Raw genomic sequence first — 27,386 nt, forward strand, 5'->3', positions numbered from 1 at the left:
CATGTATTAGATGCTTTTTGCATGGGCAGGTTTTACTTCAGTAATTTGTGAAAACTCACTATGTTGAGACCTCTTCACAGGTAGGGACCGTAACTTACTGACCTCTGAAGCTTTATGTTCAATAATTATTGTGTGAAGGAGAGCATGAAGTATGCTGCCCAAGCCGTGCAAATGTAATGATCAAATAAAACAGCAGTTGTCTGTGGCATAAACAGGCCCCTCTCCAAAATTCTTCTGTGGAGTTGGGATCATCATATACCTACTTTGCCTTTAGAGAGATGGGAGTGGGAGCCTGAGTGCCTGGGGCAGAGCAAGGGCCTCATGAGGACTGAGGGAGGCTATTTGTGCCTTCAAGTCCTATAGCTGCTGCCTTTCAGAACAGAGGAGGATTTAGTGCAGGAGCGAGGAGATTCATAAACTAGATCGGATAAGCAAAAACAAAGAGAGAGGTTCTGAGTAAAAGCTGCTGATAGGGAGCAACTACAGAAGGTGGGAGCAGTGAAATGAAAGCTTGACACCTACCAAGAGTGCAGTTAGCAATAAAACGAGGAGGACCTTGAAAGCCAGATGGTGGAGCCTTCAAGACAAGGAAACCTGATAACTTGACAGGTACTTGGCTAAACTTTGTCTAGTTATCGAGTTTACTACTCAGTCACTCAATATGGTAGGTGCTAATATTTCCATCTTACAAACGAAAAATCAAGCTAAGACAGGGTAAGTAACTTATCCAAGGTCACACAGCCAATAACGGTGATTCCAAACCAGGTATGTCTCATAGCAAAGTGCTTTTAACCACTATGTTTTATCGCCCCCTTTTTTTCTAGATGGTAACAATGAAAAGTTATTGAAGCAAAGAGAGACCGAATATGAGTTAGGGGTGGGCGGGAGTTTTGTTTGGGAACTGACCTAGAGAGGACATGGATCAGAGAAATAACTTCCCTAAGAGCCCATCTCTGGGGCCCTTTATTTTTCTGAACTAATGTTTGGCTTGAATTGTCCTGGAGGAAGGGGACTGCTTGTCACCTGCCTGCAGTGCAATATCTAGCCCTAGCCAGGTGGTACTCTTCCCATTTCCCTCCCTGTGCCACAGTCATCGAGTGGCGCCGTAAGACAGTAGAGGGTCTGCTGCGGAGTTTGGTGGACAGGAATAACAACACTCGGATCCAAGCTATCGCCACATGTGCCACAGCTGCTTTAGAACGGCCCCGGACTGCCATCAGCCAGGGGGACCCAGGTGAGCCAGAAATGGACTGCTTAAGAATATTGTATACAGGTTTCCCCTGCTATCTCAAAGTAGAATGTCCCTCTAAAACCCTCTACAAGCCAAAGTGGCATAAAGTGAAGAGTTAGTCACCACTTTCTGAAAGGTCACATATGCCACTTCGCTTTTATGGAAGACCTACATTAGTACAGTAATGGCTTTTTCATGAATGTGAAAACCCTCTTCAGATTTCCTTCAGTTAGCACCAACAGGTACTAACATGGGACTGTCATCTACTGAGGAGCGGGTTTAACAAGACACAGGACCCAGGTGACAGAAACTGGAAACACCGTTGAAAGCACATAAAGCCAACGGACACGTATCCCTCGAGTACCCTCTCAGATACCACCTTTGCTCAGTGTGAAGCCTGAGTTGACACTTTCTCTTTCTCTGCTGCTGGTACCATCCTAATATTATTACTATATTTCAGAGAGAGGGGGTAAGACAGAAAGAGAGAGGGAGAGAAATGTCGAGTAAGAGAGAACTATCAGTCCGCTGCCTCATGCACACCCCAACAGGGTTGAACCTGCAACCAAGACAGGTACCCTGACCAGGAGCTGAACCCGTGACCTTCTGGTTTTCTACCAACTGAGCCACACCGGCCAGGGCACCATCCTCATATTACTATGCCTGTCCTAATATTTATCACTCTGGCATAACTGTCTGTTTACTTTTCTGCCATTCCTAGTAGGCAAGAACTCAAGGGCAGAGACTAATTTTAGTTCAACAAAGTTCTTGGGTTTTTAAAGTTTCCTTTCACTTATATCTTGTCTACTGAGTTCCAGATACAGGCATTTTTTCTCCAAGTTTTCAAATTCGCTGCTCTTTCCACTGGAAAATTCTTCCTCTCTCCACTTGATTAATTTCTGTACTTGCCCTTCAATTCACGGCTAAGATGTCACCTCCTCTGAGGAGTCTTCCCTGCCCCATACTTGGTTTGGTGTCCCTGCTGTACATGTGACCACACATGCACATTTTCTATTATAACTGCTTATTTCCTTGGGTCTAAAAGGGACGATATACAAGGTCTGTCCAGAAGGTATACAGCTATGTAATATGAAAAAGAGATATTTATTGAAGAAGATATAAGAAGCACTGTACACAGGACAATGACACCACAGCCCCCTTCAAAGTAGGCACTTTGGGACCTCACACAGTTCTCCCAGTCGCCATCAGCTGTGCTGTTGTATTTTCCTGAATCTCACTGAGGGTCTGAAATCTCTTCCCTTTCAAAGGTAATTTTAGTTTTGGGAGAAAGCCAGAAGTTGCAGGGTGCCAAATCTGGGCTGTTAGAGGGGCTGAGTCACCTGGGTGATTTGATAATTTTGCAAAAAACTCTGCACGAGACATGAATGATGCATGAGCGGGCATGTTGTTGTGATGAAGCTGCCAATCACCAGTTGCCTGTAGCTGCAGCCTTCTGAATCACCTGAATAGTTTTCATGGAGGAATGTTCAAGCTTAAGATGAAATCTGATGCAGATTCGTTGCTCTACTCACTCAGTCATTTTGAATGTAATGGCCACACAGTACACATGCTCACTCAACGGCATCTACCACTGACTAGTACAGAGAAGTTGTCATTTTTCACATGTGCACATTCCAGCCCACTCTCCTTGGCTGCCAGGTTACATGGATGTTGTGCAAATCATTCTTGTTACAGTAACAACGGCTGGACTTTTTCCAGACAGACCTCATATGTTCCGTCCCTGACACACAGAGAAACCCTTCAATAAGCAGCAACAGATACAACCGTATCCCCAAATCTTCCACATACTTATAAACACCTTTGTCTTCCATCAGGAGAACTATGCCTTTCATGTGATCCCTTTCACGTGTCCTAGGTGTCTCGATTTTGATTTTTCCTGTTCCTCCCTGCACCATCCCAAAGAAAATAATCTACTCATTATTTCTTGAAATACTCAGCTGATTTCTATCTACTCCCCTGAGATACTCAGATTTCCATCCAGCCCATCCAGTTGGCTTAGCAGCCTGCAGCGGTAGTGAAAAGGACAGATCAGAAACTCTAAAATCTTAGTCATGGGTCGAGCTTCTTGGGAAGTCAGTTAAATTCTGAGCTTCAAATTCCTTATCTATAAAGTGAGGATAGTTGTGAACAAAAGGTTAATAAAACCCTTACCCTTGTACTTGAGAATTGGAGCTTTAGTTAAATGCCCACCTGTTACCCTGATAACCTGATAAGGACAGGAACTATATTTACAGGCAACGTTGCTTATAATAAAAATGAGCCCTGACTCACCAATTACATTTGGACTGGGAACTAAACATGAACTATAAATACCTCAATACCACTATTTAAGCTTCCATGAATGCTGGGACTTACATAATAGCATGCCCTTTGGGGGCCCTAGAATTATATTTATGAAGTTGTTATAAAAGACACTAGCTCCTGTGAGACATAAGACTTGTATGCAGTATGAATTCCATGCTCCTGAGCTGTCCCCAAAAGGCTCTGTGGAATGCTTTACAAACCACCTGAAGAACTCTGGCCAAAAGGAGTGCCTGATGCTGCCTTGTTGGCCAACTGTGCTCCCATCCTATATCCTTCTGAAGACTGGTACCATGTGTGACCCATGACAGTCTCATGAGTCTGACTCTTTAAAGACTCCTAAAGTACACATATGTCAGGTGAGCTCTGCAGTAATACCTGCCTTGCCTACTTCAGTAAAGGATGAATGAGATGAATATAATAACACTGTATGAATGGCAAAGCACTAACCTAAATATAACTGCTATTATTACTAAAAATACAAAATGTAATGCAAACTACAAAAATATATAGGGTAAATAGGTTGATTTTCATCCTAAAACTTATGGTCAAAGTTACCATAGCCTAGCTGGAAGCACTCTTCCACCTGAATGTAGCTCCTTCGAGGCCAGATGATAATGGATTGAGAACTGGCCTACCCAGCACAGAAGTGAGCTGTAAAATCCTACCCACTGTAGGGGCTCAACTAAACTCATATTATGTAGAAGTAAGCACCAGCAAGTGAGACTGAGGTTGGCTGCCACGTGGCTGTGGGAAGGAAGCTGTGTTTCAGAGAAAAGCAAAAGGGTTAGCACTCCCCTCCAGCTCTATTTTTATCACAGACAAGGAGGAGACTGTGAAAGCCCCACTGATCCAGGACTTGCCAGAGGTTCTGAAGTCCGCTCTGGAGGCTGCTCTTTGTGACAAGAATGTCAATGTGCAGATGGCAGCAGCGATATGCCAATATGCCATGGAGTCACATAATCCCCTTGCCCAGGACATCATGCAGACTGCCCTTTTGAAAGGTAACTCCCTTTTTTTTTTCTGACCTGGGAATTTGAGGTAAAGAGAAGATATCTTACCATCAAGCTGTTCTGAATCCTTTCCTCTCCATTATCATGCTCTGTGTTATCTACTGTATTGGGTTTGTGCTCATCTTTAGTACATACAAAAAGTTCTTCCTAAGTTTTACAAAATAGGCACACTGCCACCTAGTGGTGCCTTGGCTAAGTGTTTCATAGATGCATTTAACTAGCAACTATGCCCTTTCTTTCACACAACTGGGTTTTCCTATAATTGAAAATATGATATGAAAATTAAGAAGTTGCATCATGCTTCTCTAAATTAACTTTCAGGCACTTTCCACATGCATTGTTGGAGTAATACAAGCAAAAAGATCAATGATATGTCCAAGGTGCCTGACTGCTCAGAGAGGTGTCTCGTCCTTGTCTGTCCCCAACTTCCAGACAAGGACAACTGGCTGACTGGTTTGGCCTTCTGCACATAGACACTCAACAAGTTGATTCATCTTGCTTAAGAAAGCCTCCACTTCAGATTCTCCAGTCTCTAAGGGGAGGAACAACTGTGTCTCTCAGCCAAGCCAGCAGGGCCTTACTGTTGTTACCTAACAAGAGCCTTTTATGACTTAACTTTTCAGGTTAAGATTTTCAGTCTATATTTAAAACCTTGATATGATCATTGAAATATGGCTTAAATATGGGACTGGATTTCTGGACTGAAAGGGGCACAGGGAAGTGAGATAGCAGGCACCCAAAGGCTGTTCTCTCTGCGGGGAAAAGAGGTCGGCTATCGGGGCTCCTTTTTCACCCCACGGTGGCAGGCAATAGCGTGGACAGCTGGGCTGCAGCTCAGTGCTTGGCTTTGGAGGGTGCTGCCACTTACCCCGTGATCAAGAGGATCCTCCATCAGCTATTTAACAAGAAGAATGAGGACACTGAGCACCAGGCATACATGCTCCTGAGCCATCTCAGTGGGAAGTCGGTATGTGCCTATTTAGGGTCAGAAACAGGAACCATGTTCAGGGGAACAGTTGGGCCTTTGAGATCAGTGCATGTGAGAATCCAAAATGCATGTGGTTGGGTAGGATTATCTCAGGCTCAGGTAAAACTAGACTGGGTGTGATGGAACTGGGGTGTAGACGTGTATATAGGGAAAAGTGACAACAGCTAGCTTAGAGAAAGGTGGGAAAAGTAGGCTGCGGATGGTTTCTGTGTATGCAGTAAGAACTGTGACATGGAGAATTTGCTTCTGCTGCAAGTTTACCCTTGAAAACCACGCAGACCTACGATTCTGTTTACTCTCAGCAGAAATGTGAAACACAAAGACTGGGGCATATAAAAATCATTTTAGGGGTAAAGATAGTTAAAGTCAAAAGGAGAAGGCCCCGGGAGCTTTCTGTTCAGATTACAAAATCTGTATTTTGTTCCCTGATTCGTGATCTCAGAAGTCAGCTGGCTCAGATGGACAACTGCTCCAAATTTTATAAACGCACGCCGTGCTAGCGATGGGCGTCTCATGTACTTGTGACATTAATTATGCGGGACGCCATGTTAGGATGGAAGTTCTTTGAGGTTCTAACGTCTCTAAAGATGATCATGAATATGCCTTCAAGCCTCCCATTTCCTCAGACCCTGATCCACACCATACTTGCTGTGGAGCTGAATAGCCGTCAGTGGAAGGACCGGATTATGGCCTGCCGGGCTCTCTCGCGGATCAGTGGAACTGTCTGTTTGGTAAGCCTTCTCCTTCTGTGCTCCCAGAACAGACAGTCTAGGCTAGCGAGCCCTTCCACTGCTATCTGGTGCCCCATTCTTACCAAATAGACCTCTGTCCTCCCATTGCTGCCTCTTAGTCCTAACCCAGAATTATCTTCAGATGTCAACATGGGTTTCTGTGACTTAAGCCACTGCTTCTCAGTTTGGTGGCAGTCCACAAACTGTTAGTTACCCACCTACAATGAAATAAGCAAACAAACAAACAAACAAAACAAAACAAAAAAAACAGAGTTGAAAAACTTTTATAGTGATTTGACATTACCTCAGTATCAATGTACTATGTATCAGTCCATGACCTTTTCCCACTCAAATATTGGTCCTTGGTCAAATAGTTTAAGAAGCACTGACTTGAACCACCCAGTAACCCAACTACACGGGTGTCAATGCTGGCTTTTCCTGAGTGTCTGGCACACATATAAAGAAGGCATAAACACAGCCCGACTTTCAAAAACTGACATTAGATTTGGAATAACAAGACTAAATATACAGATGATGCAAGAACAAGCAATAAGTGTAAGGTGCTTTAGAACTTTTAAGAGAGATTAGTATGGGCTGACATTATCAGTTAAAGTTACATGAAAGAGTATGAGACACAGCAGAGCAAGACGTGGATAGAACTGAAGGGGGACTTTCACTGTGAAAAACCCTGACCGTCATTTAGGCTTCCACCTGACCTCCTTCTTGCCATTACTTTTTAATCATCTTCAGCTATCCAAATGGGAATTTTTCCTTCTTTCTATGTGTCCCTATATATTTTCCTTCTAACAAAATGGCCCAGAACTTTACCATTCCCATGAGAAGTGAACAGCTTCTAGTCTTTGATTTTTGCACTTTGATGTGGAAAGCAAGAAATCTGGCCGTTCAATATGATTATCTGAAGATGTTTTAGCCTGACTTCATTCTGCCTCAACTGCTATAGTACCCTGCTGCTAAAGTCCTGGACCAGGACATCACCAGGTATCACCCAGGAGCTCGTTAGAAGTAAAAATCTCACCTCAGGTCAACTCAATCAGAATCTGCATCTTTTTTAAATTTTATTTTTAATATATTTTATTGATTATGCTATTACAGTGTCCCAATTTTTCCCCCTTTGCCCTCCTCCACCCAGTACCCACTTCTCTCCAGCAATCCAGCCCCCACCGTAGTTCATGTCCATGGTCATGTTTATAAGTTCTTTGGCTTCTCCATTTCCTATACTATTCTTTTTTTTTAATTTTGTTTATTTTTCTCTAGAGGGGAAGGGGAGGAGAGAAGGAGAGAAAGAGCAATGTATGGTTGCCTCTGATGCGTCCCCTGCTGGGAACTGGCCTGCAACCCAGGCATGTGCCCTGACTGGGAATCGAACCTCGATTGTATGGTTCACAGGCCCGCACTCAATCCACTGAGCTACACCAGCCAGGGCCTATACTATTCTTGACATCCCCCTGTCTATTTTGTACCTACCAAATCATATCTGATTCTGTTCCTGTTCTGGTTGTTTGCTTAGTTTGTATTTTTTAGATTCAGTTGTTGATAGTTGTAAGTTTGTTGCCCTTTTAAAACGTTCATAGTTTTTATCTTTTTCTTAAATATGTCCTTTTAACATTTCATGTAATAATAGCTTGTTGATGATGTATTCCTTCAGCTTTACCTTGTCTGGGAAGCACTTTCTGACCATACAAGGTCACTTTCTGACCATATGGTCAAGCAGTTTCTGACCATATCCTACATGCTAGGCACCCGGCTATCTTTGGGGATGCAAAGATAATGTCTTTACTTGGTTATCTATAATTACAGCAGAAGCGACGTTAAGGTATTATGGGGTTTTCCTATGCTTGTAAGGGACAAAGGAGAGTTGACTGAGGAGCTGCTCTTTGAAGTAAATCGCAAAAATCATAGCAGGGAAACATCAGGAACCAGGTAGAGGTGAAAGGGGTGTTTCTGACAGGAAGAACAGCTTGGACACATTCACACAATCATCAGCTGCAACTGTACTAATCTTTGTCCCTTCCTCTCTGAGAGAAGTATCAATATATAGGTGGCCAACTGTCCCGGTTTGTGCAGGACACGAGTCTTAGTACTTAAGCCAGGAAAGGATCAGGTAAACTGGGATGAATTGGTCACCCTATTAAAGTGTCACATTCAAATCATAAGTCTCAAGTGCAGGTTACATCATGAGACTGGAAAACAGACCTGGGTCTGAGTCTTGGCTTCCGGCACTCAACTGCTAACCTTGGGCAAACAAATCTAAGCCTTTGTCATCTGTAAATGGGAATATCTGCCTCACTGAATTGCTTGAGAGGATTAAGCAAAGGGTAAAAACTCTCAGCACAGTGCAAAGTATGAAACTGATGTTTAATGAATGGTAGCTAATTATTACACCTATTTATAGGATATAAAACATAAGTTGATCCAGCTGATGTGGAATGACTGGAATAAGGAAGTAAGACAAGCAGCTGCCAAAGCTCTGGGGCGGATGAGTCTTGGGAAAGAGGTGCATGACATAATCAGGTAAACCCAGTCAAAATGGAGAGAGCAGCTTTTCTATTCTTAAGTGTTCGGGGCCCCTGGGATCCTGCCAGCCAGCCTTCGTGGGGCTGTTCTGCATGCTCAGCATTGTGCTAAGTTCCAGTGCAGGATTATTTTTTTAAAACACTACAAAAAGTTAACAGTCCCTATAGACACTAACAATGTGGCTAAGGAAAGAATTATTAATTGAGTGCCCACTAGCTGTCGGGCACTGTTTTGGACGATTGAAAGAGTTCGAAAGCATGGACATGACTCTGATTATACAGGCAAGATACACAAATGCCTCATAAGGTCAAGTTTCATGGGGATGGATAAGACTACATGGGCAGAGAGGAGAAGGAAAGACATTCCGCTCTGGCAGCCAAATGCAGAAATGCGCATGGCATGTGTGAAGGCAGTGGAGAGAACTGTAGCAAGCAAGAGGTGCATGTCTGAAAGTTCCTTTTTAGTCTTTAATCACTGAACATAGTTTAGTGCCTAGCGCATGCCAGATAGTAAGGATTCAAGTAAATAAGACAGTTGAGTATCTTCCCAGTGAAACTTAACCTAATGACGATAAGACTGACAGGGAAGGGTGGGAATGAATAATGGAGAGCCCACAGAGGTTGGATTTTATCCTGAGAGCATTGCAGGGGAGGGAGCATCACTTTTTTTTTTTTTAAGATTAACTATTTTTTTTAATTTTTTTATAACTTCTTTTTTTTTTTAAGATTTTATTTATTTATTTATTTTTAGAGGGGAAGGAGAGAGGGAGAGAAACATCAATGTATGGTTGGCTTTTGTGCATCCCCTGCTGGTAGTTAGCCTGCAAGGAACCGGTTTGCAACCCAGGTGTGTGCCCTGACTGGGAATCGCACATTTTTAAGGAGACAAAAATAAAAGCACCTGTGCTTTACAGAGTCAAGCTGTGTCAAGGAAATTCCCAAGAGCGTGTGGAAGCCCTGTCCCTGATTGGTGGGCTCAAGCTCATGACCGCCAAGCTTCTCCCAAGCTTCCTAAACTGCTTCTCTGATGACTTCATGGCAGTTCGGCGGGCAGCCTGTCTAGCAGCAGGTGCCCTGCAGATCCGTAATACAATGGTGAGTCAAGGAAACATGATCCCATCTTACCTGATCAACCAGAAGAGGGCATTACCCCTGAGCTTCCCTTGATGTGCACAGTATACTCACCATTCTGTGGGGACACAGAATGAGAGATCAGAACCAGGATGGTGAGGGAGTATATAGGCCACATCAATCAATCGGGACCACATTTGTCTCCCAGCCGGGCCAGACTTCACTCTAGAGCACATCCCTGAATCCTACTCTCACCTCAGCTATGGGCTTCAGGATTAACTCCTGTGAATGTTGTAATCCCATGTTATTAAGGGAAAACCTGATGGGGGTCTTCAAGAGGCCTGTATGACCATATGAGTCTTACAGATAGAAGATAATTTGGCTAATATATTATGTGTGTAGGTTAGTACTTCAGGCTCTAGCTCATTTGTCACTAGAACTGATATGTCATTTTTCAGTTATACTACATTTTAGAGACAAGACAGGTCCCTGCCCGTGGTCATTCTTGCTCTGGTCTTCTCCACTCAACATTGCCTTTTATCCATCCCAGGTCCTTAGATGCCTTCTGAATCTGATACAGAAAGATCCTTACTGGAAAATCAAGGCCTTTGCCATTCGCGGTATGACAGAGTGGCCCCAGGTCCTCAATCTCAAACACCTTCCCATATGATACCCAGAATTCCTCAACCTCAAACACCTTCCCAAATGATACCTAGAATTCCTCTAGAAAGGGCTGGAGTATAGGGGAGGGGATGATCACCCTGGCTCAGAAGTTTCTTGCCTAAGAAATTAAAAGCTTTTTAGTTTTTAGTTAAGAATCCTGAGTCTAGGTCAATGCTCAAAAACTGCTTAGTTTGTAATAATATAGCAGATGGCTGCCTATACATTATACAGTAAGACCATTTCTGAATGTTACATCATTTCTGATATAGCTGGGTTAGTCTTAAATGAGTGATAGTAGAGCATGCTGCCCTCTCATCTATGCAGCTTTGGGACAGATTGGCCAAGTGAGTCCCCAGTTGACAGACCTCCTGCTCTGGGCTGTGCACTATGACTCGTCACCAGGTGTCCGACTAGAAGCTTGCCGTAGTATCTTAGCCCTCAAACTTCAAGGGGACCGGGTCAGGGACACCTTCCTAGACGTGCTGCTCCTAGAAAACCATGATGCTGTTCTAAAGTAAGCACTAAACCTCTGGTTCCTCCCACTACCCCAACCCTCTCATCTTCATTAATGCAGTATGTCCCTGCCTGTCCAGGCTGCCTAATGGCTGTAAAAGCTTGGACTCACCTGTGCCATTTGCCTCCTTACCCAAAAGGGTAACTGAGAAACTATGGTAAGACTGAAAGTCAAGTTCATGTAGTTCATGCACCTATTCTCTAGCCCAAATGGTTTTAAGTTATTCATTTCTTCAACTAATATGTATCAAGTGCCTACCGTGATGACAGGATTTAAGGTAAAAAATGTGTAGTGTTTGAATCCCAGCCGAGGCCTGCACTAGCTACGTGAGTCTAAGTGACTTAAACTCTCCAAGCCCATTTTTAAAAATGTATCAAATGCAGACAATAGTCTATCTTATGGATTTGTGGTGATGATTAATGAAGTGACATGCTTAGTGCCTGTAATAAATTAGATGTTCAAATAAATGGTACCTATTAGTATCCTCAGATACATTATGTCAAAAACTATACAACATCCTGATAAGCTAAGCATCATATCATTTGCAGATAAGGCTCAGCAAACCCTCATAGTCAGGAGTGAAACTTAGGATTCTTGTCTGATTCAGTCTTATACTTTCCACCCTCATGCTTTTTTTAAGGATAGAAACAATCTAAGAAGTCCTTCTTATCTTTCAGGGAAGTTCATCAGGCAATGAAGATACTCAACTTAGAAAACGAGGGGAACGGAGAACTGTTTCAGGAGATCAAAAACAGGGTAGATAAGTGCAAGCTGTATTTTCAAGGGAAAAAAATTCAGGCCTTTCAAGAGTGCTTCAGTCCCTTTTTGCCCTCTAAGCACGTGTATACCCCTTTCCCCATCACAGATATACTTTCCACAATCCTAAACAAGGACACCATGCCATTTGAAGACAGAAAACATCTGTGCAAGACAGGATTATACAATCCTATTAGTAAAAAAACAAAACAAAAATCCTATTAGTTCAAGTAGCCCTCAAAATCAGGGTTTGTGGTTGCTTCTAAAATCGTTTCCTTCCCTTCGCATTTTCTCTGCACCATCTCCTAAACCAAAGTCCTCCCTCCCTTTTTGCAGACAGGCATAATGAAGGAATGTGGGACTGGAGCTGGCCTCCTAGGTTTTCTTTTTCCTACTAAACTTTCCTTAATTCCTAACCTGGGCTCTGTGTCAAAAGAATGAACACTCTTGCTGAACAAATGGTTCTAATTTTTCAAAGGTGTTACAGGAGGTGAAGGAATAGAGGAAAAGGGGATTTTAAAAATGTAAAAGATTCTTTCTTCATATATAATTCAAAAAACCAACTTCACACAATTTCTCAGCAGATTCCTTTAATCATACCCAAAACACTTAAGTAAACTTTTCATTAACAGGTGTAAAAATGTTCAACCAGTATCACAAGAGGACAATGCTCTCAGGCATTCATGTACCACCTGATACTAATAAGCATGGTGCAATAAGTTACTTTATTAGTGCTTTTTGATGATCTGCAGCCTAATGTGGTTGTTGTTTTTTCAACATCATTTGTTCTGATCTAGATTCAAACACTAAACCAAAAGGACTTGCTGACACAGAAAATATTCAAGATTGAGACGGTCATAAAAAAAGTGAAGGCGGAAGCAAAACATATTTACTTGCAACCCAAAGAGGGGCAAAAACCACTGAAACTCCATACTTTCCTTCAAGAAACTTTTCGTGGTAGGTTTTCTAGGAGTGAGTCCTACGCTTTTAACAGGGCTTTTCCAGGTTCTGGATGTTTTCGGACTTAGTTGTGAGCCCTATAGGATGAGAGCCTGAAAAAGCTACCTCCTTCCTTCTTAGGTATCTTCTCAGTCCTTCTGTTATTTTTTTCCTGACACACAGATTTTATTTGCCTGTTTTATTCCTTTAAAAAAATGAATGAGGGAGCTCTATTTGAACTGATCTGAAAGTTAGGTTAAAAAAATGAATAAAACAAAACAAAAACTGTTAGGCACACCAAGAAAGCCTTGTAGGCTTAACCTTTAATGTGTTTTTTCCAGTTACCTCTGGAAAATGCAGTTACAGGGAGAACTATCATTTTTACTTTATGTACATCTATGGTTTTACAACTTTTAAAGAAAGAGTTTATCAAGTTCTCAACCTTATATAACTGAATGTATCAGTTACGCTGACAGGATTTAAAAGTGCCAGACACAACCTAAATGATGAGGTGCAGACATCAAGCTGTACCAATATATACTTACAAAATCAGTGTGCCCATGTGTAGCAGCAGCCTCAGGTCATTCAGCCAGTTGCCTGCCAGCCACCACCCCAAACCCAGGTCTTCTGGTTCCAAGTCCAGTGCTCTCTCTGGTACACCAGGCTCTTTTTCACCAACCATGAGAATATTTGCTTGCCCAATATGGGGAGGTTTCTTCCAACTACCAGAAAAAAATGAGAGTGGAAAGTAACTTGAACACCAGCCTTCCCTCATAGCCAGCTTGCTACACAGCTGAATTACTCAGGCCTAAGATAGCAAAAGTAGGAGACAGTGCCAGCCACTGATGCAAGCAGCACGTGGCAAAAAGCTTAACATACTCTTAAAAACATAATATAACTTTTCTAATAGAATTGTGTATTTGGGGTTCAAGAAGCATGGTTAAAATGAACAAATTACTGCCAAACTTATAGAACTGGCCCCAAATAACCGCCCAAGTTACCTTTCACCTCAGCCCTTAAAAATTTTCCCTATCTTCCCCCCGCCCGCAATTTCCCTCAAACCCTGCCACATAATAATCTAGCCTCAGAAAAAGGAAGCTCTTTGGCACTTTAATAACTTTTCTAACATTCACACAAACTCACAATAACAAACAGGATGCCAATTCCAACCGTTCCCCCAAACCGATGAATAAGAACTCAAATTAAGGATGCAAACACTTCCAAATAAAATCTTCTAATGACTCAAGCAGAGTGACACAGCAAGTGGTACACAGTACACTGAAGCCTGAGGTTGAGGATTACTGCAAAATAATCAGGAATCGGGTTACTTCTGTAGAAATAGCTCCCTTTTTCCTCCTGCAACTTCTGCTTTTACTTTTGTGCCTAGATGAGGTGGTGGTTCCTAGGAGACCATCTGAGTTTTATGACATTGAATCAGTCATAAAGGTAAGTGTGAGCGCACTGATGGTAATCAAGGTAAGAACATGAATTTTTTCCCCCCAAAAAGGTGGTGGTGGTAAGAGAATCATCACTACTGCCTTGTTTCCAGGAGTCGACAAGAAACTAGTTCAGGTAAGAGGCATCTTTGTGAGCAGCAGCCCCTTATCATACAACATGGTCGCCAAAGAAAGCTGGTCCTCTACACTGTCACAGGGCAAGTCCCCTACTCTCACAAACTCTGGGTAGGAGCGGAGCAAGAGTTCCATGGCGTCGGCTTGCTGGGGGAATATCTCCAAGCACTTGGGCTCTTCCAGATGATAAACACGGGAGTTTTCCACTGTATAATAGAGATATAAATGGCCTCCTTCACCCACCAGCCGAGCTATCCCATCCTGAAGCATGTGCACTTCTGTTTCTGTTGTCAGCTGGGCCCCCACATTCACGGGTTCTCCAGCTTCCCAGCGAATTGGGAGCCCATAAACACTTAGGGCCCTCTCCCGTTCAGTCAACACAGGAGGCAGAGAATCATGAATGAAGTCTTTGGCTCGCTGGTCAGCCACAGCATCGACAGGAGCAAAGTGTCCCAAGCGGGCAACCAAGACCCGCACCTTCTCCATGAAAGCAGTTCTTCGAGGATCCTTAGAATCCGAATGCTGGGCCCCCATGTAATCCATGAAGTCTCGGGGCAGCCCCCTACGAAACTCCACATTTTCTTCCATTGCAGCCTGAACTGCCAGAGGCAGTACAGCCTCTAGGAAGTCACCCCAGGTATTGCGCTGGTACGTGGACAAGGTGAGGTGCAGAGAATGCACTCCATCCTGGCATTCGGCTTGGTGAATGAAGCCCCGAGGAAAATAGAGCAAATCTCCAGGTTCAAGCACGGTCTGCAACACTGGTTCACCAAGGTCATCCTGGCTAAAGTTGGGGCTGGATGTCAGGGCCAGTTCCTCAGCTGGGACCCGGGGTCGATAGACTCGCCAAAGTTTCCTACCTTCCAGCTGCAACACAAAAGCCTCGATGTCGTCGTAGTGGGGAGCAAAGCCCTGAGAGTTAGGGGGCGTGAGGTAAACGTTGGAGCCAGCCATGCTTCCAAATTGCTCCTGGAGCACAGCCAAAAACTGCCACACGGTGGTCGAAAAAGCCTGAGGACAAAGAAGGCGCAGGGAGCAGCCAGCCTGGTACAGGGACCAAGCGGCGGCGGGCAGGGCGCGGCCGGGCGGATTCAAAGTTTCTCGCCGCCCGTTGATGTAGCGCGCGGCGTCCAGGTGCTGCCCGAACTGCACCTCCTCATTGCGCAGCATGGAGTCTAGGTCGGCAGTAGAAAAGAGACCCTGGTAGTACAAGTGGTCCTGCCGCCGCACCAGCACCGCCTCCCGCTCCCACAGGCGCCGGTAGAAATGATCGGGTGGCATAGGCGCAATGAGCCACTCGAAGAGGCGCGCCGCCCGCCGCCTGCTGCTCGGGATGCGGCTAAGCTCCGCCAAGACGCGCTGTAACGGAGAGTCCCAGGCTTGTTCCCCTCCCGTGCTGTCCACCTGTGGCCCCGACAGCGTCGCTGGCGCCACAGACGGTGGGGCGGCCGCTGAGTGCTGGGACGAGCACAGAAGGGCGGGGGTGTCCACCACGCGGCTCGGCGTGGCGGGTACCTCCCCCAGACGTGCGGGCGGCACCGAAGCCTGCACCAAACGCACCGGCGGGGTGTGCTGGGAGCGGGCCGCTGGGGAGGCCTCCAGCAGCTCGGCAGGCCCGAGGTGGCCGTATGGCTCTCGCCGGACCGCATCCGGGGTGACCGCCGGCCCACCAGGCAGCGGGTCCCTTGGGTCGTCCCCAGTCGATTCCACCCTCGAGTCGTCGCTCGGCAGAGTCTGGGCCCTCAGCGCGGCCACGCGGGATGCAGCACTTCGCCTCTGCTGCCTTCGGATCTTCCTGGGCCTCAACGGCAGGACCAGCACCGACCCGCTGTGGGACTGTGGCTGGCGCCGGCGTCTCAGCCGCCCGCGCCTCAGCAACCCGGCACTACCCCGGAGCCCGTCCATCGTGGGACTCTGCTCAGAGTCCCGCCGGTGCAGGCCAGGAAGTCCCAGGCCCACCGCGGCTGCGAGGAACTGTGGGAAGGGGGCGGGCCTCCGGCGGCGGCGCGGGTTGGCCACGCCCACCACCCTCCACCCAGGGCCTTCCACTCGCCCTTTGAGCAAACGGTACCCTAATTTTTGTTTCGTTTGCAATTCCATAAAATGTCATCTGTATATTACATTGTGTTCACTACCCCAAGTCTAGTCTCCTTCCCGTCACCACAGATCCTCCTCTTACCCTCTCCTACTCCCCCACCTTCCTTTACCTCTGGTAATCACCGTGCTGTTTTCTGCATCCTCGGCGTTTTTTGTTGTGATTGGTTTTTGCTTGACAATCCCTTCAACCTTTTTCACTCAGCCCCACCCCTCCCAACCCACTCCCTTCTCACAGCTGTCAGGCTGTTCTCTTGTCTCTATGAGTCTGTTTCTATTTTGTTAGTTCATTTTGTTCATTCGAGTCCACATATAAGTGAAATTATGTGGTACTTGTCTTTCTGTCTAGCTTGTTTCACTTGGGAAAACCCGTACCTTAATTGAAATGCGTGGCTTTTCACACTAGAGCTGTGGAGACTCTGCCAATTTAACGAGAATTTCATATGCAGAGGGCAATTTAAAAATCTACTAGCTGGGGACTTTGGGAAAAAGAAAATTGGCTACTTAACTCTTTATTCCTTCTAGTGTCTGCATATTGCAGTGTGTCCCAGGACATCCTCTTTTCTGAACAGCATGTTCCCCAGCAATTTTGCACAGGGAAGTGCATAAATCTTATTTTCAAGAACGTCCCTCAGGCAAACTTCAAGATTCTGTTCAAACCTTGGGTTCCCCAGGTCCTCTTTACTCTGCAGATGGCATTATTGATCAAACCCTATGTAAGTTCCTCCACCCAGCTTCTCTTTGTACTTTCTCTGTTACAAATTCTTACAGTCATTGCCTTCTCTCTGAAAAAGGACAACTTTTCCACTTGCATTCTTGTTCTCTACCCTTCTCACCACATCTGGAATTTTGTTTCATTACCTACAGTTTCTCTCTCCAGGATCTGCAATCTCAACTCCGAATCTTAAATGTGCCCCTCTCATTTAGCAGGCACTGTGGTGAGCATGAGGGTGCAATTGTAAGAACAATATAGTCGCTGTCTCCATGTATCTACTGTTATTTTGAACATAAAAGATTACTTGTCACCATTTGAGCCATTAAACATAAATTTCTAGGAGTGGAATTGCTGAGTCAAAGGGCAGTTTTTTGTGATTATTAGTAGATTTTACCTAACTCCCTCCAAAAAAGTTTACCATATTACAAGCAATTGTGAGTGGATTAGAGTACATGGCCTCCAGGACCTTTTCTGTGGTTCTGTTTGACCTTCCCATCCTCAGTCACATATCTAGCCAAACACTTGCCAGATCTTTTAGGTTTTAACCCTACCCATGCACCATGTCCACTCTTTTCATTTCTCACATGGTTTATTACAGTAGTCCTCAACTGAGGGTGATCTTGCCTCCAGAGGGAACACTCTGCTTGGGGGGGGGGGCTGGGGGAGATGTTATGACATCTAGTACAGCGATTTTCAACCTATTTTCATCTTATAGCACACATAAACTAATTACTCAAATTCTGAGGTACACCAAAAAGTATAATTCTTGCTGATATGAAAAAAAACTATAATTGTGATTCATTCACACCAGACAGCTATTGATCTGTTGGCTGTTGTCATTTTTTCATTTGGCAATCTAAGGAAGAGGAGGTCAGTGCCCCTGACTAAATAGTCACATATTACATGTTTTAGAAATTCTCATAGCTCACCGGTTGAAAATTGCTGCTCTAGCAGGCAGATGCCAGAGATGCTACTAAATAGGACAGTCCCTCCCCTCAACAGATAATTATTGGAACCAAAATATCCATAGTGCTGAGGCTAAGAAATTCCATTTTATTATGTCCCCCTAGGCATGTCAAGCCTAAGGAAAAGTCTTATATAAAAGTTTATATAAGACTTGAGCCAAATTTTCAGTACATGCCTGGAAGCAAGATCTCAACAGACTGAGAAGATGCTCTGGAGAAGGGCAGTTTTGTAGCTTAGTTTATACATTAGAATTAAAGGAGGAGACCTAAGGAAGGTTACATGAAATCCGTTGGTGGTAAACTGAGGAGGCAGAAGAAAGCAAATTGGGGAAATCTCTAGGATTGGATAAAAAGCAAAATGGAGAAACACTTCTTTTACATTGGAGGGTACAGGATAGTTAATCATTAACATTCATAGCACATAGATATAGTATTTGGGGAACAAGTTAACAATGAGGGGTTCTTTGGTCTCTTGCTCTGGTATCAGCAGTTGTGTCTTCCAAGGGTAGGAAAAGAAAATTACTCTGACATATCAAAGGTGTGTTATCCTGAATGCATAAGAACAATGGACCAAGTTCACTTAAGGTAGACTGACCCTTGCTAAGAAAGCTATAGATACGCCCGAGGCATGACATGTGCAGTTAGAAATTTGTGATCAGATCATTCTGGAGGTTATGTTTGGTCACTGAGCTTATCAGGCCTGCCATGTGTCACCCCACCCTACTACCCGCTTGCCAAGTTTATTATGTAACCTCTTTTCATTCACAGTTACAAGTAGCCTCCCAACTAGTCACCAATTTTAATCTCTCCCTAGCCAATTTATAACACAGGTGGTTACAACATTAATTTTCTCAAGTTGTAGCCCCAAAGCTGCCATCACCCTACTCAGAACCCACCTGTGTTCCCCATAGACCAGTCCAAACCCTTCAGCTAGGTACTAAAGTCACATGGTGTTACAGCCTCGTCAGCCACAACTCTGCTAGACACTACTTCTACAAGTCAGGCTATTTGCTATTCCTTGCCTTTGTTCTTCTCCATACATTTCATCACACTTTCCCCTAAATGCTGTCTCCCAATCATCTGTTGTCAAACCCCAACTAAAGTCCATTTCACATTCCCTCTCCTCCCCAAAGGCTCTCCCCTCTCTAATCACAAGAGAACTTTGACCCTTTCACATGAATTTAGCACATTGTGCCTGTTTTGGTATATTATGTACCTGTTATATTTTTTCCTAAACTTTCTAGACTGTACAATCCTTCAAGGAAAGGATTTCCTTATATCTTTAGCTCTTGCTTTTAAGCACACTGCTTTTCACACCGGAGATGCACAGGAAATGTTGACTGGGAAACAGACCAGCCAGAATTGAGTCCCTCTCACTCATTATATGTGGCATTAGCTCAGCCAAATCACTCTCTCAGGTCTCAGGAATCCCATCTATGAAATGAAAATAAAAATTGAACTTCTGTATAGGGTTGTTGTAAAGATAAAATGCACTTAAGGCACTTAGCACAAGGTCTGGTATGAAGTTAAACACTTAAAATGGTAATAATAATTTATTATTATGGAGCAAAGCCCTGTATGACCCATGTGATGACTGGGTGCCACTGGCCTACTTCAAAGGAACTTGGAGTCGGGGAGGCAGAGAAGTTCTTGAATTGGGCAGGACGACAGAATGGGGTAGGGAGATTGTTTCTACATGCACCCCGTGAGAGTGGAGTCAGTGGGGACGATATCAGACAAGGCCATTGTGTGAGGCACGGCTCCACACAAAGTTAGCTGGCCGAGAGCCAGAGTAGGGGCTGAAACCAACTCATGTTCTCTTCCAAGTCTGGGGCTGCAGTGTCTGGAGGAAGGGACAATGGAGGAGAAGCCCTCTTCTTAATTGACACAGAGGCTGTGTGTGTACTGGCAAGCCCCTGACATCAGATTCCCTGGGGAAATGCTGAAGAAGAAGGCATGTCAAGTGTGTCAAAAGGAGCTTTAATTGCCTTTTCAAAGAGATTGGTTTTCAATATACAACAGACACGTTCTGCAGTGAATGGGGAGGGGGGATGAGCTGTGCTCTCGTCTGCTTGCATAGCTGAGGGACAGTCTGCTCAGCTAGAGGAAGGCTGTACATTTGCCTTTTCCACGCCCTGGACGTGGAAAATATCTCCTCCTCCCAGTCTTTCCTGTGACCTCATCCCTTCTTTTTTTCAACATTTTGTGATTTCCTCGAAGAACATTGTTGCTAGCTGTCTCCTGGTTTCCCTTGTGACTGGGAGGTACCTTCTGGAGCCTGACTTATCTTTAATTTCATCACTTTTCCTGTAGCTCTATTTAGTTCTCACAACAAAAACAGCTATTAATAACCATTTTCAGAAATATACTTTCAATTTAATGACATGGAATTATGTTCTTAATTTATCATGAGTGGGAAAAACAGACAAAATAAGTAATACAGTAGGATCCCATTTGGGGGAATAAGTATTTTGTGTGTCGATGTGTATGTATACAGATATCCATTCATACATAGATCCATTCATGAAAGTTTGGGAGTCTTTCTAATGCAATATTTAACACTGGCTATCTTTGGATGGTGGGCTTCTGGGTGATTTTTATTTTCCTCTTCTTTGCTTATTTTTATGTTCTGGATTTTCTACGTTGAACATGTATCCCTTGTGCCATTAAAAATATGGTGTTTTTTTAAACCGCAAACTTCACTTTCCCTAGCAGATCTCATTTTTCCTGATTTGTTATTGATTGCCTAGCTCTTCTTTTTTTAAATTAATATAATTTTTAAAAAATCAAAAGAACTTAATGTTAAAATTATCACTGATCTTTTTACTATGTCTATAGTTTTGCATTTTCCAAAATGTCATATAATTAAAATCATACATTATATAGTTTTTCAGACTGGCTCTTTCAATTAGTAATCAATACACACTTAAGGAGGTTCATCCATGTTTTTTTTTTTTATTCAATAGCTCAATTCTTATCTTTGACCACTGTTCCATTGTATAGATGTACCACAGTTTGTTTTTCCATTCACCTAATGAGGGACATTTGGTTGCTTCTAGTTTTTGATGATTACGAATAAAACTGCTACAAACGTTCATGTGCAAGGCAAAATTACTTGTTATCATGAGTTGATTTTTCAGGTATAATATTCAAAGAATATAATAAAAATAATTGATAGAGCCCTGGCTGGTGTGGCTCAGTGGATTGAGTGCCAGCCTGTGAACCAAAGGGTTTCCAGTTGGATTCCCAGTCAGGGCACATGCCTGGGTTGCAGGCCAGGTCTCCAATGGGGGACACATGAGAGGCAACCACACATTGATGTTTTTCTACCTCTTTCCCTTCCTTCCCCTCTAAATAGATAGATAGATAGATAGATAGATAGATAGATAAAATTAAAAAAAATAATTGATAGAGGAATACCATCTTAAAAGTCAAAATTAAAATGAAATGGTCCATTATAATTGATTTATCTATTTTTTAAAAGCAATGAAGCTCTATCCTTGTAGCTCAGTTAGTTAGCATCATCCCAATATGCCAAGGTTGTGGGTTTGATTCCTGTTCAGGACACATGCAAAAATCAACCAATGAATGCATCAGTAAGTGGAACAACACCTGTTCTCTAGGCCTTTTAGAAGACATTGAGTTGTTCCTTTGGGCACATACATGCGAGTCTACCCAAAAGGCCATATTGTGGACATCAAAGGAACAGGTGCTATTCAAAAAGAAATGTCCCCACAAATGTTACTGTGCAGAACTGGAGGGGTCTGCAGTGGCACCCGGCGTGCAGTGGGCATTGTTGTAAACAAGCGAGTTCAGGGCAAGATTCTTGCCAAGAGAATTAATGTACATATTGAGCATATAAAGCACTCTGAGAGCTGGATTGACTTTCTGAAACATGTGAAGGAAAATGATCAGAAAAAGAAGGAACCAAAGAAGAAGGTAGCTGGGTTCAGCCTACCACCAGCCTGCTCCACCCAGAGAGGCACACTGTGTGAGCGCCGATGGAAGGAGCCTGGGCTGCGGGAGCTCATTCTCTGTGAGTTCATGGGGTGGTACATGTTTTGAAAAAAAAAAGACATTTGTACTATTAAAAAATTACTACAAGAGGCATGATATTCTTTCTGCAAATGTGTGAGTGGGCATATATCAAAATCTGATACTAGAGTTTTGAGATTAATTAAAGAATAATCAAGTATAAAAAGCAGAACTAATTCCATTAAATTCATTAGACATCCTAATAAATTTTTCCTATTTATTTAACAAAAAGGAAGATACACACACACACACACACACACACACAGTCTTTGTAATACCACTACAGGTTTTCTTCCTACAAGTATACAACCTGATATATTCCATTTTGCCTGATTCCTATCAAAAAATAAAAATGTATGGTGCATTTATAATGCTGCATTGTCAGGAGAGGGCTTTTTTGACAAGGCATTAATTGAAAACTAAATTCTTTTATAATTTTATACATGTGATGATTAGAAGAATTTTTCATAAACTAGCTTCTGACCCTGTACATTTCAAACCTCGTTTTCCCCCCATTACCAACACACTTCAGTGTCAGGCACCATAGGGCAAGTTCTTATCAAACTGTGGCCCTGCCCCTTCACATCACATCACCAGTTCAGCGGGCACTGCGGGCAGTAGTAGATTTCCTGTGAGGCAATCTCATGTTGGGATGACTAGCAATAACCTAACCAGTGACACACTGGAAAAGGGAGGACCCCTGATGTGGCACCTCAGCATTCGAGGGCTCAGCTCTGCCCTCTGGCCCCAGGCCTGCCCACAGAGCAGGGAGTCTGTGGGACCAAATGGGCGTGTGCTATTAGAGCCCACGCCCTGCCTTGTAGGCCACATACACTGGGTACCCAAGACTCTGGAATTGCCTGCCTATTTTTAGGGCTTGGGTGGACTTGTGTTCTTTCCAAGGCGGGCCAGCATTACAGGCATGTGTACCCTTAGACTCAGTAGGTAGCCAACAGGTTTTTGGAGTAGTATGTGAACAGAACTTGAACATGCAGGCCCAAGTTTCTGTGTATGTGTGTGTGTATGGCAGTGTGTGTGTGGGGGGGTGGTCCTCACAGTGTGAAATGTGAAATGGAGCTGGGAGTGGAAAGAGATGGGTGGACTGCAGGTCAGCTTTCCTGCACTGCTCTGTTCTGGTTCCTTTCCAAAGAATTAGAAAATGTCAAATGCCAGCCTGGTTTCCTTGCCAAGGTAGGTGATAGAAGGTATTTTACTTAAGAGTTTGTTAGCTTGACTTATACCATTTAAATACCTGGTAAACGGGCTTCCATTTGTACTTGTGCTCCAAGCTGAGAATTCATTTGAGGATGAGAATATCCTCTTATTATTCTGTGGAGTAATATGGAAACCTACTTTGATATCACAACTATTCAGGTAGGCTCCTGGGGATGCTTTAATCTAGCTTTAACCTAGGTACAAGCCCAAGCCCAACCCTGGCTATCCCTGCATTGGTTTATGGGGCTGCAACAGAGCAGTGCTGGGTCCCCAGGGGCTGTTCACCACGAGTGAACCCACCTCCTCAACACATCAGGAATAAGACTCTTCAGTCACAGCTACAAGAGTGTCCCAAGGGGGTGGGCTGGGATGGGAGTAAAAGGCAGAAAACTGTACTTGTACAACAATTAAAATTAAAAAAAAAAAGAGTGTCCCAGAGTTGTTGCTACTTCTGAAGAATAATGAAGACATAGAAAACAGAGGCTAACCCAAAAGATCATATACAGATAGATACTCAAGCCTTCTCGGGTGAGCAGATCAGGTATGTACTCCCCATGAGGCTCCCGATTGGGGTCAAAGGAGGAAGGTCTCGAAAACATAGATTCTATTTTCTTATTTATTATAGTAGTTCATAGAAGTATTCTGATAAGCCATGGCTGAAGAGGTTTTCTCTTTTGAGTCTACTATTCACATGAGATCACATGTTTTGCATATGCACTCATGTGCTAATATTTCTCTGCAGTCTTTGAGGCCACCCACACCAAATCCCTGGTCACAGAGTCCAGCCTTCGGCCTAAACACAAGAAGCAGCGGTCACTCGTCACTTGCCAGAGATCTACGCACCACTCGGGAAAAAAGGATTGCAATGGGACCATTTGGAGCTGACAGCCCAGGTTTCTAGCTGGCTAAATATTCAAGAGATAAGGTTTTCCCAGGGTCCTAGCCTCTTCATTTGGGAGGAAAAGTGATCATTTTGAGGATGAGCCCTTCTCTTGCTCCAAGACACAGGTAGCAGCAAACCCAGTCATATCCTCTTTTATTGATATATAATCTGTTACTATGCTTATAAATAAATACCTTTTTAAGAGTAGACTTGTCTTATTAATGTGCACCATTTACACAGACAGTCAGAGACGTCACATTAGGTGATAGAGTTTCTTTTCCCATACCCCAGAAGAGTCATACTTTATAGAGGTCACAGTTCCAAGTGTTACCAGAGTAGAAATGCCAAACGATCCAGCATCTATTACAAGCTATATAAAGAGCTTTCTGAAACCCAAACGAGAATCCCATTTATTTAGAAAAGAAACAGCTTAGGTGATTTGTGTGCGTGTGTGTGTGTGTGTGTGTGTGTGTGTGTGTGTGTGATCCAGAAGTCTAATCTTACTCTGGAGCAGCTTCTTTAAATGTAATTCACGAGCAATGAGGAGGAAGCCAAGGCATTGGACTATTACAAGAAAACCAAGCCAGCACAGTCATTTCCCCCTCATTCTGTGTGGGTGGGTGGTGAATACCCTTAGATCTCTGGGAAGCATTGCTGCAGTTTCACAAGGCCGATTAGGGGTTCTTAGAGCTTCAATGCACTGAATGCTTAAGTGATTTGGGCACCATGAAGAGGTGCAGGCTCTGTCTGTGTCAGAAGATGGGACTCTGTAAGAGCCCACCTGGTACCCGAAATGCTGTGGAAGAGGAGAGACCCAGAATTCAACGTAGCGTGAATCCAGGTTTCTTTCCTAAATACTGACTGTTGTTTATACCCTAAAAAGCTTTGGGACATTTGATGATTAGAATAAGACAACATGAATCTGTCTCTCCCTTTTTCTTCCCCCAATCACATCTTCTCTTTTAGTGCCATTGTGAACATCAGAAATACGGAAAAGCAGTAATTCTGAACCCCTAGCAGCGATGGAACACGAGGGGGAAAGAGCAGTGCGGGATTCCGTGAACTACATAACAGAAACCCTTACCTTTTCCTCACTCAAATAACCCATGTTTTTGTCAGTTTACGCATCCCATCCAAGTGGAATTGTAATCCAAAAAGCACTGTTGCATAGTTCAAAGTTACTGTCAGACTTTCACATCTGTCAAACCCGAGGATTCTGGGATCTGGCTATCAGGAGGCCTTCGAGACAATATGTAATTCTGTATGAGTACTTTCTCTGCCCCTCTTTGACTTTGTCATTTTGTAGTGAATGGGCTTTATTGTGCATTCTGCATAGCTGGCAAGAATAAGAGAGCAGAACTGAACCCAGTTAGTCAGCAAGGTCAGACCGAGGGCCTTTCAGGTCGTCAGCACTGTGGGATGTGTAGCAGCCGCAGAAGAAATGGCCCTTGTCCTCAAGGAGTTGACAAGGGGTTTTCGAAAACACACATATGAGAACCTTTCAAAGACAAGGTGTTTCATCTAGTAGGAGTTGCGGGGCCTGCCCAGGATGTGCTGCGGAAGTCCCTGTGCAGGGGGCGCTCTGGAGTACTGGAGTAGCCACGGAGGCACGGACCTGCTTGGGTCTCAGAGACCTCACAAGACTTAGGCAGGCAGAGGGGAGAAGCGAAGATCTTCCAGACCAGGGGAAAGACAGGATAAAAGGTTAGAGGGAGGAATGAGCTTGGCACAGGTCGGTGACATTTCCCTTTACCTTCCTGTTTCCAAACTGGTTCGCTCGTTACTTCGCAATAGGGCAGCCGAGCATCCATTTTCCTTACCTGATCCGTTCATGTTAACAAAATGTTATGACAAAATACTCCAGGAGTTCCACAAATCCTGTAAAAGGTCTCGCCCATCTTTCCCGACTAAGGCGTTTGTAGGAGTTTCTCTTCTCACAGAATGTCTCGGTTGTCTCTTGTCTCTGGCTCCTCTTTCATCTTGCCCTTTCTTCTGCCGTAGACATCCATCAACCTCACTGGAAGCTTCTGTTTGGTCCCGCATGTGAGAGAAACACTGCTGATCTTCTCTTGGTCAGAATCTGGGGAATGTTCCACTTTCAGCTGACAGTCAGGTCTTCACAAGTTGACATATTTCATCTGAGTTAGCACCCATCAGTGAACTGCATCAACAGAAATCCTCCTGGCCAGACCAGCAGCAGAGTGGGGGGTGTGGGTCAGAAGAAAATCTGTGTTAGAATTTATTCTCTCCCTTCTTATATCCTCCCACCCTACCTCATCATTTTTTAAAAATTACGGTTGAGCCCTGGCTGGTGTGGCTCAGTGGATTGAGCATGGGCCTACGAACCAAGGGATCTCATTCGATTCCCAGTCAGGGCACATGCCTGGGTTGCAGGCCAGTTCCTAGCAGGGGACTCATGAGAGGCAACTGTACATTGATATTTCTCTCCTTTTCTCCTTCTCTTCCCCTCTAAAGATAAATAAATAAAATCTTTTTAAAAATTACAGTTGATGTACAATATTATATCAGTGTTAGGTATACAGCATGGTGGTTAGACTTTATAACTTATAATATATCCCCCCAATAAGTCTAGTGCCCACCTGACACCATACATAATTATTGCAATTTTTACTGTATTCCCTATGCTGTACTTCACATCTGCATGACTATTTTGTAATTACCAATTTGTAGTTCTTAATCCCTTCACCTTTTCCACCCAGCCTCCCCTCCCCTGACTGCTCTCCACTCTGGCAACCAACAGTCTCCTCTCTGAATCCATTTCTTGATGATCTACACTGCCAGCAAATAGTCACCAAATGCTTGTATTTAGTTATCATGAATATACCAGCAAGTATACAACAGTTTTTCTTATCTTATCTAGTTAGATTAAATGGGCTTGTTTGTTGGAGGCAACATCAGAGCCTCTCAAGGTCAAGAGTGAGCTGGAGCCCTGGCTGGTGTAGCTCAGTGGATTGAGCGTGGGCCTGCGAACCACATGATCGGGGTTCAATTCCCAGTCAGGGCACATGCTTGGGTTGCAGGCCAGTTCCCAGCAGGGGACTCACAAGAAGCAACCATACATTGATATTTCTCTCCTTCTCTCCTTCCCTTCCCCTCTAAAGATAAATTTAAAAATGATTTAAAAAAAA

General features: G+C 43.9%; 2 protein-coding genes across 4 annotated transcripts in view; one reads left to right on the plus strand and one right to left on the minus strand.

Moving 5' to 3' along the window:
- Positions 1-24,432, plus strand: part of HEATR4 (HEAT repeat containing 4) — a 31,537-nt gene extending 7,105 nt beyond the window's left edge. Inside the window, exons 5-16 of one of the 3 annotated variants that reach the window (XM_037031256.1) lie at positions 1,091-1,234; positions 4,372-4,554; positions 5,370-5,530; positions 6,178-6,282; positions 8,696-8,814; positions 9,731-9,911; positions 10,438-10,507; positions 10,875-11,064; positions 11,742-11,820; positions 12,618-12,777; positions 14,147-14,205; positions 24,097-24,432. In XM_037031256.1, the coding sequence (XP_036887151.1) occupies positions 1,091-1,234; positions 4,372-4,554; positions 5,370-5,530; positions 6,178-6,282; positions 8,696-8,814; positions 9,731-9,911; positions 10,438-10,507; positions 10,875-11,064; positions 11,742-11,820; positions 12,618-12,777; positions 14,147-14,205; positions 24,097-24,255 (1,610 nt within the window). In that variant the 3' untranslated portion in view covers positions 24,256-24,432. Of the gene's footprint in view, positions 1-1,090; positions 1,235-4,371; positions 4,555-5,369; positions 5,531-6,177; positions 6,283-8,695; positions 8,815-9,730; positions 9,912-10,437; positions 10,508-10,874; positions 11,065-11,124; positions 11,367-11,741; positions 11,821-12,617; positions 12,778-14,146; positions 14,206-24,096 lie in introns of those variants that run through there. The other 2 variants (XR_005064323.1, XM_037031255.1) reach the window with 2 other exon arrangements.
- Positions 12,394-16,310, minus strand: RIOX1 (ribosomal oxygenase 1). Its single transcript, XM_037031257.1, has one exon. It carries the CDS (start codon positions 16,233-16,235, stop codon positions 14,328-14,330), a length of 1,908 nt encoding a protein of 635 aa, XP_036887152.1. The 5' UTR covers positions 16,236-16,310; the 3' UTR covers positions 12,394-14,327.
- Positions 24,433-27,386: the final 2,954 nt, after the last annotated feature.

Source organism: Sturnira hondurensis, unplaced genomic scaffold (genome assembly GCF_014824575.4).
Source record: "Sturnira hondurensis isolate 20B ecotype Veracruz unplaced genomic scaffold, ASM1482457v3 Scaffold0021143, whole genome shotgun sequence".
Classification (NCBI taxonomy): domain Eukaryota; kingdom Metazoa; phylum Chordata; class Mammalia; order Chiroptera; family Phyllostomidae; genus Sturnira; species Sturnira hondurensis.

Excerpts from the sequence above, each read along its gene's own strand:
- RIOX1 (XM_037031257.1), bottom strand. The coding sequence starts at position 16,235 with ATGGACGGGCTCCGGGGTAGTGCCGGGTTGCTGAGGCGCGGGCGGCTG.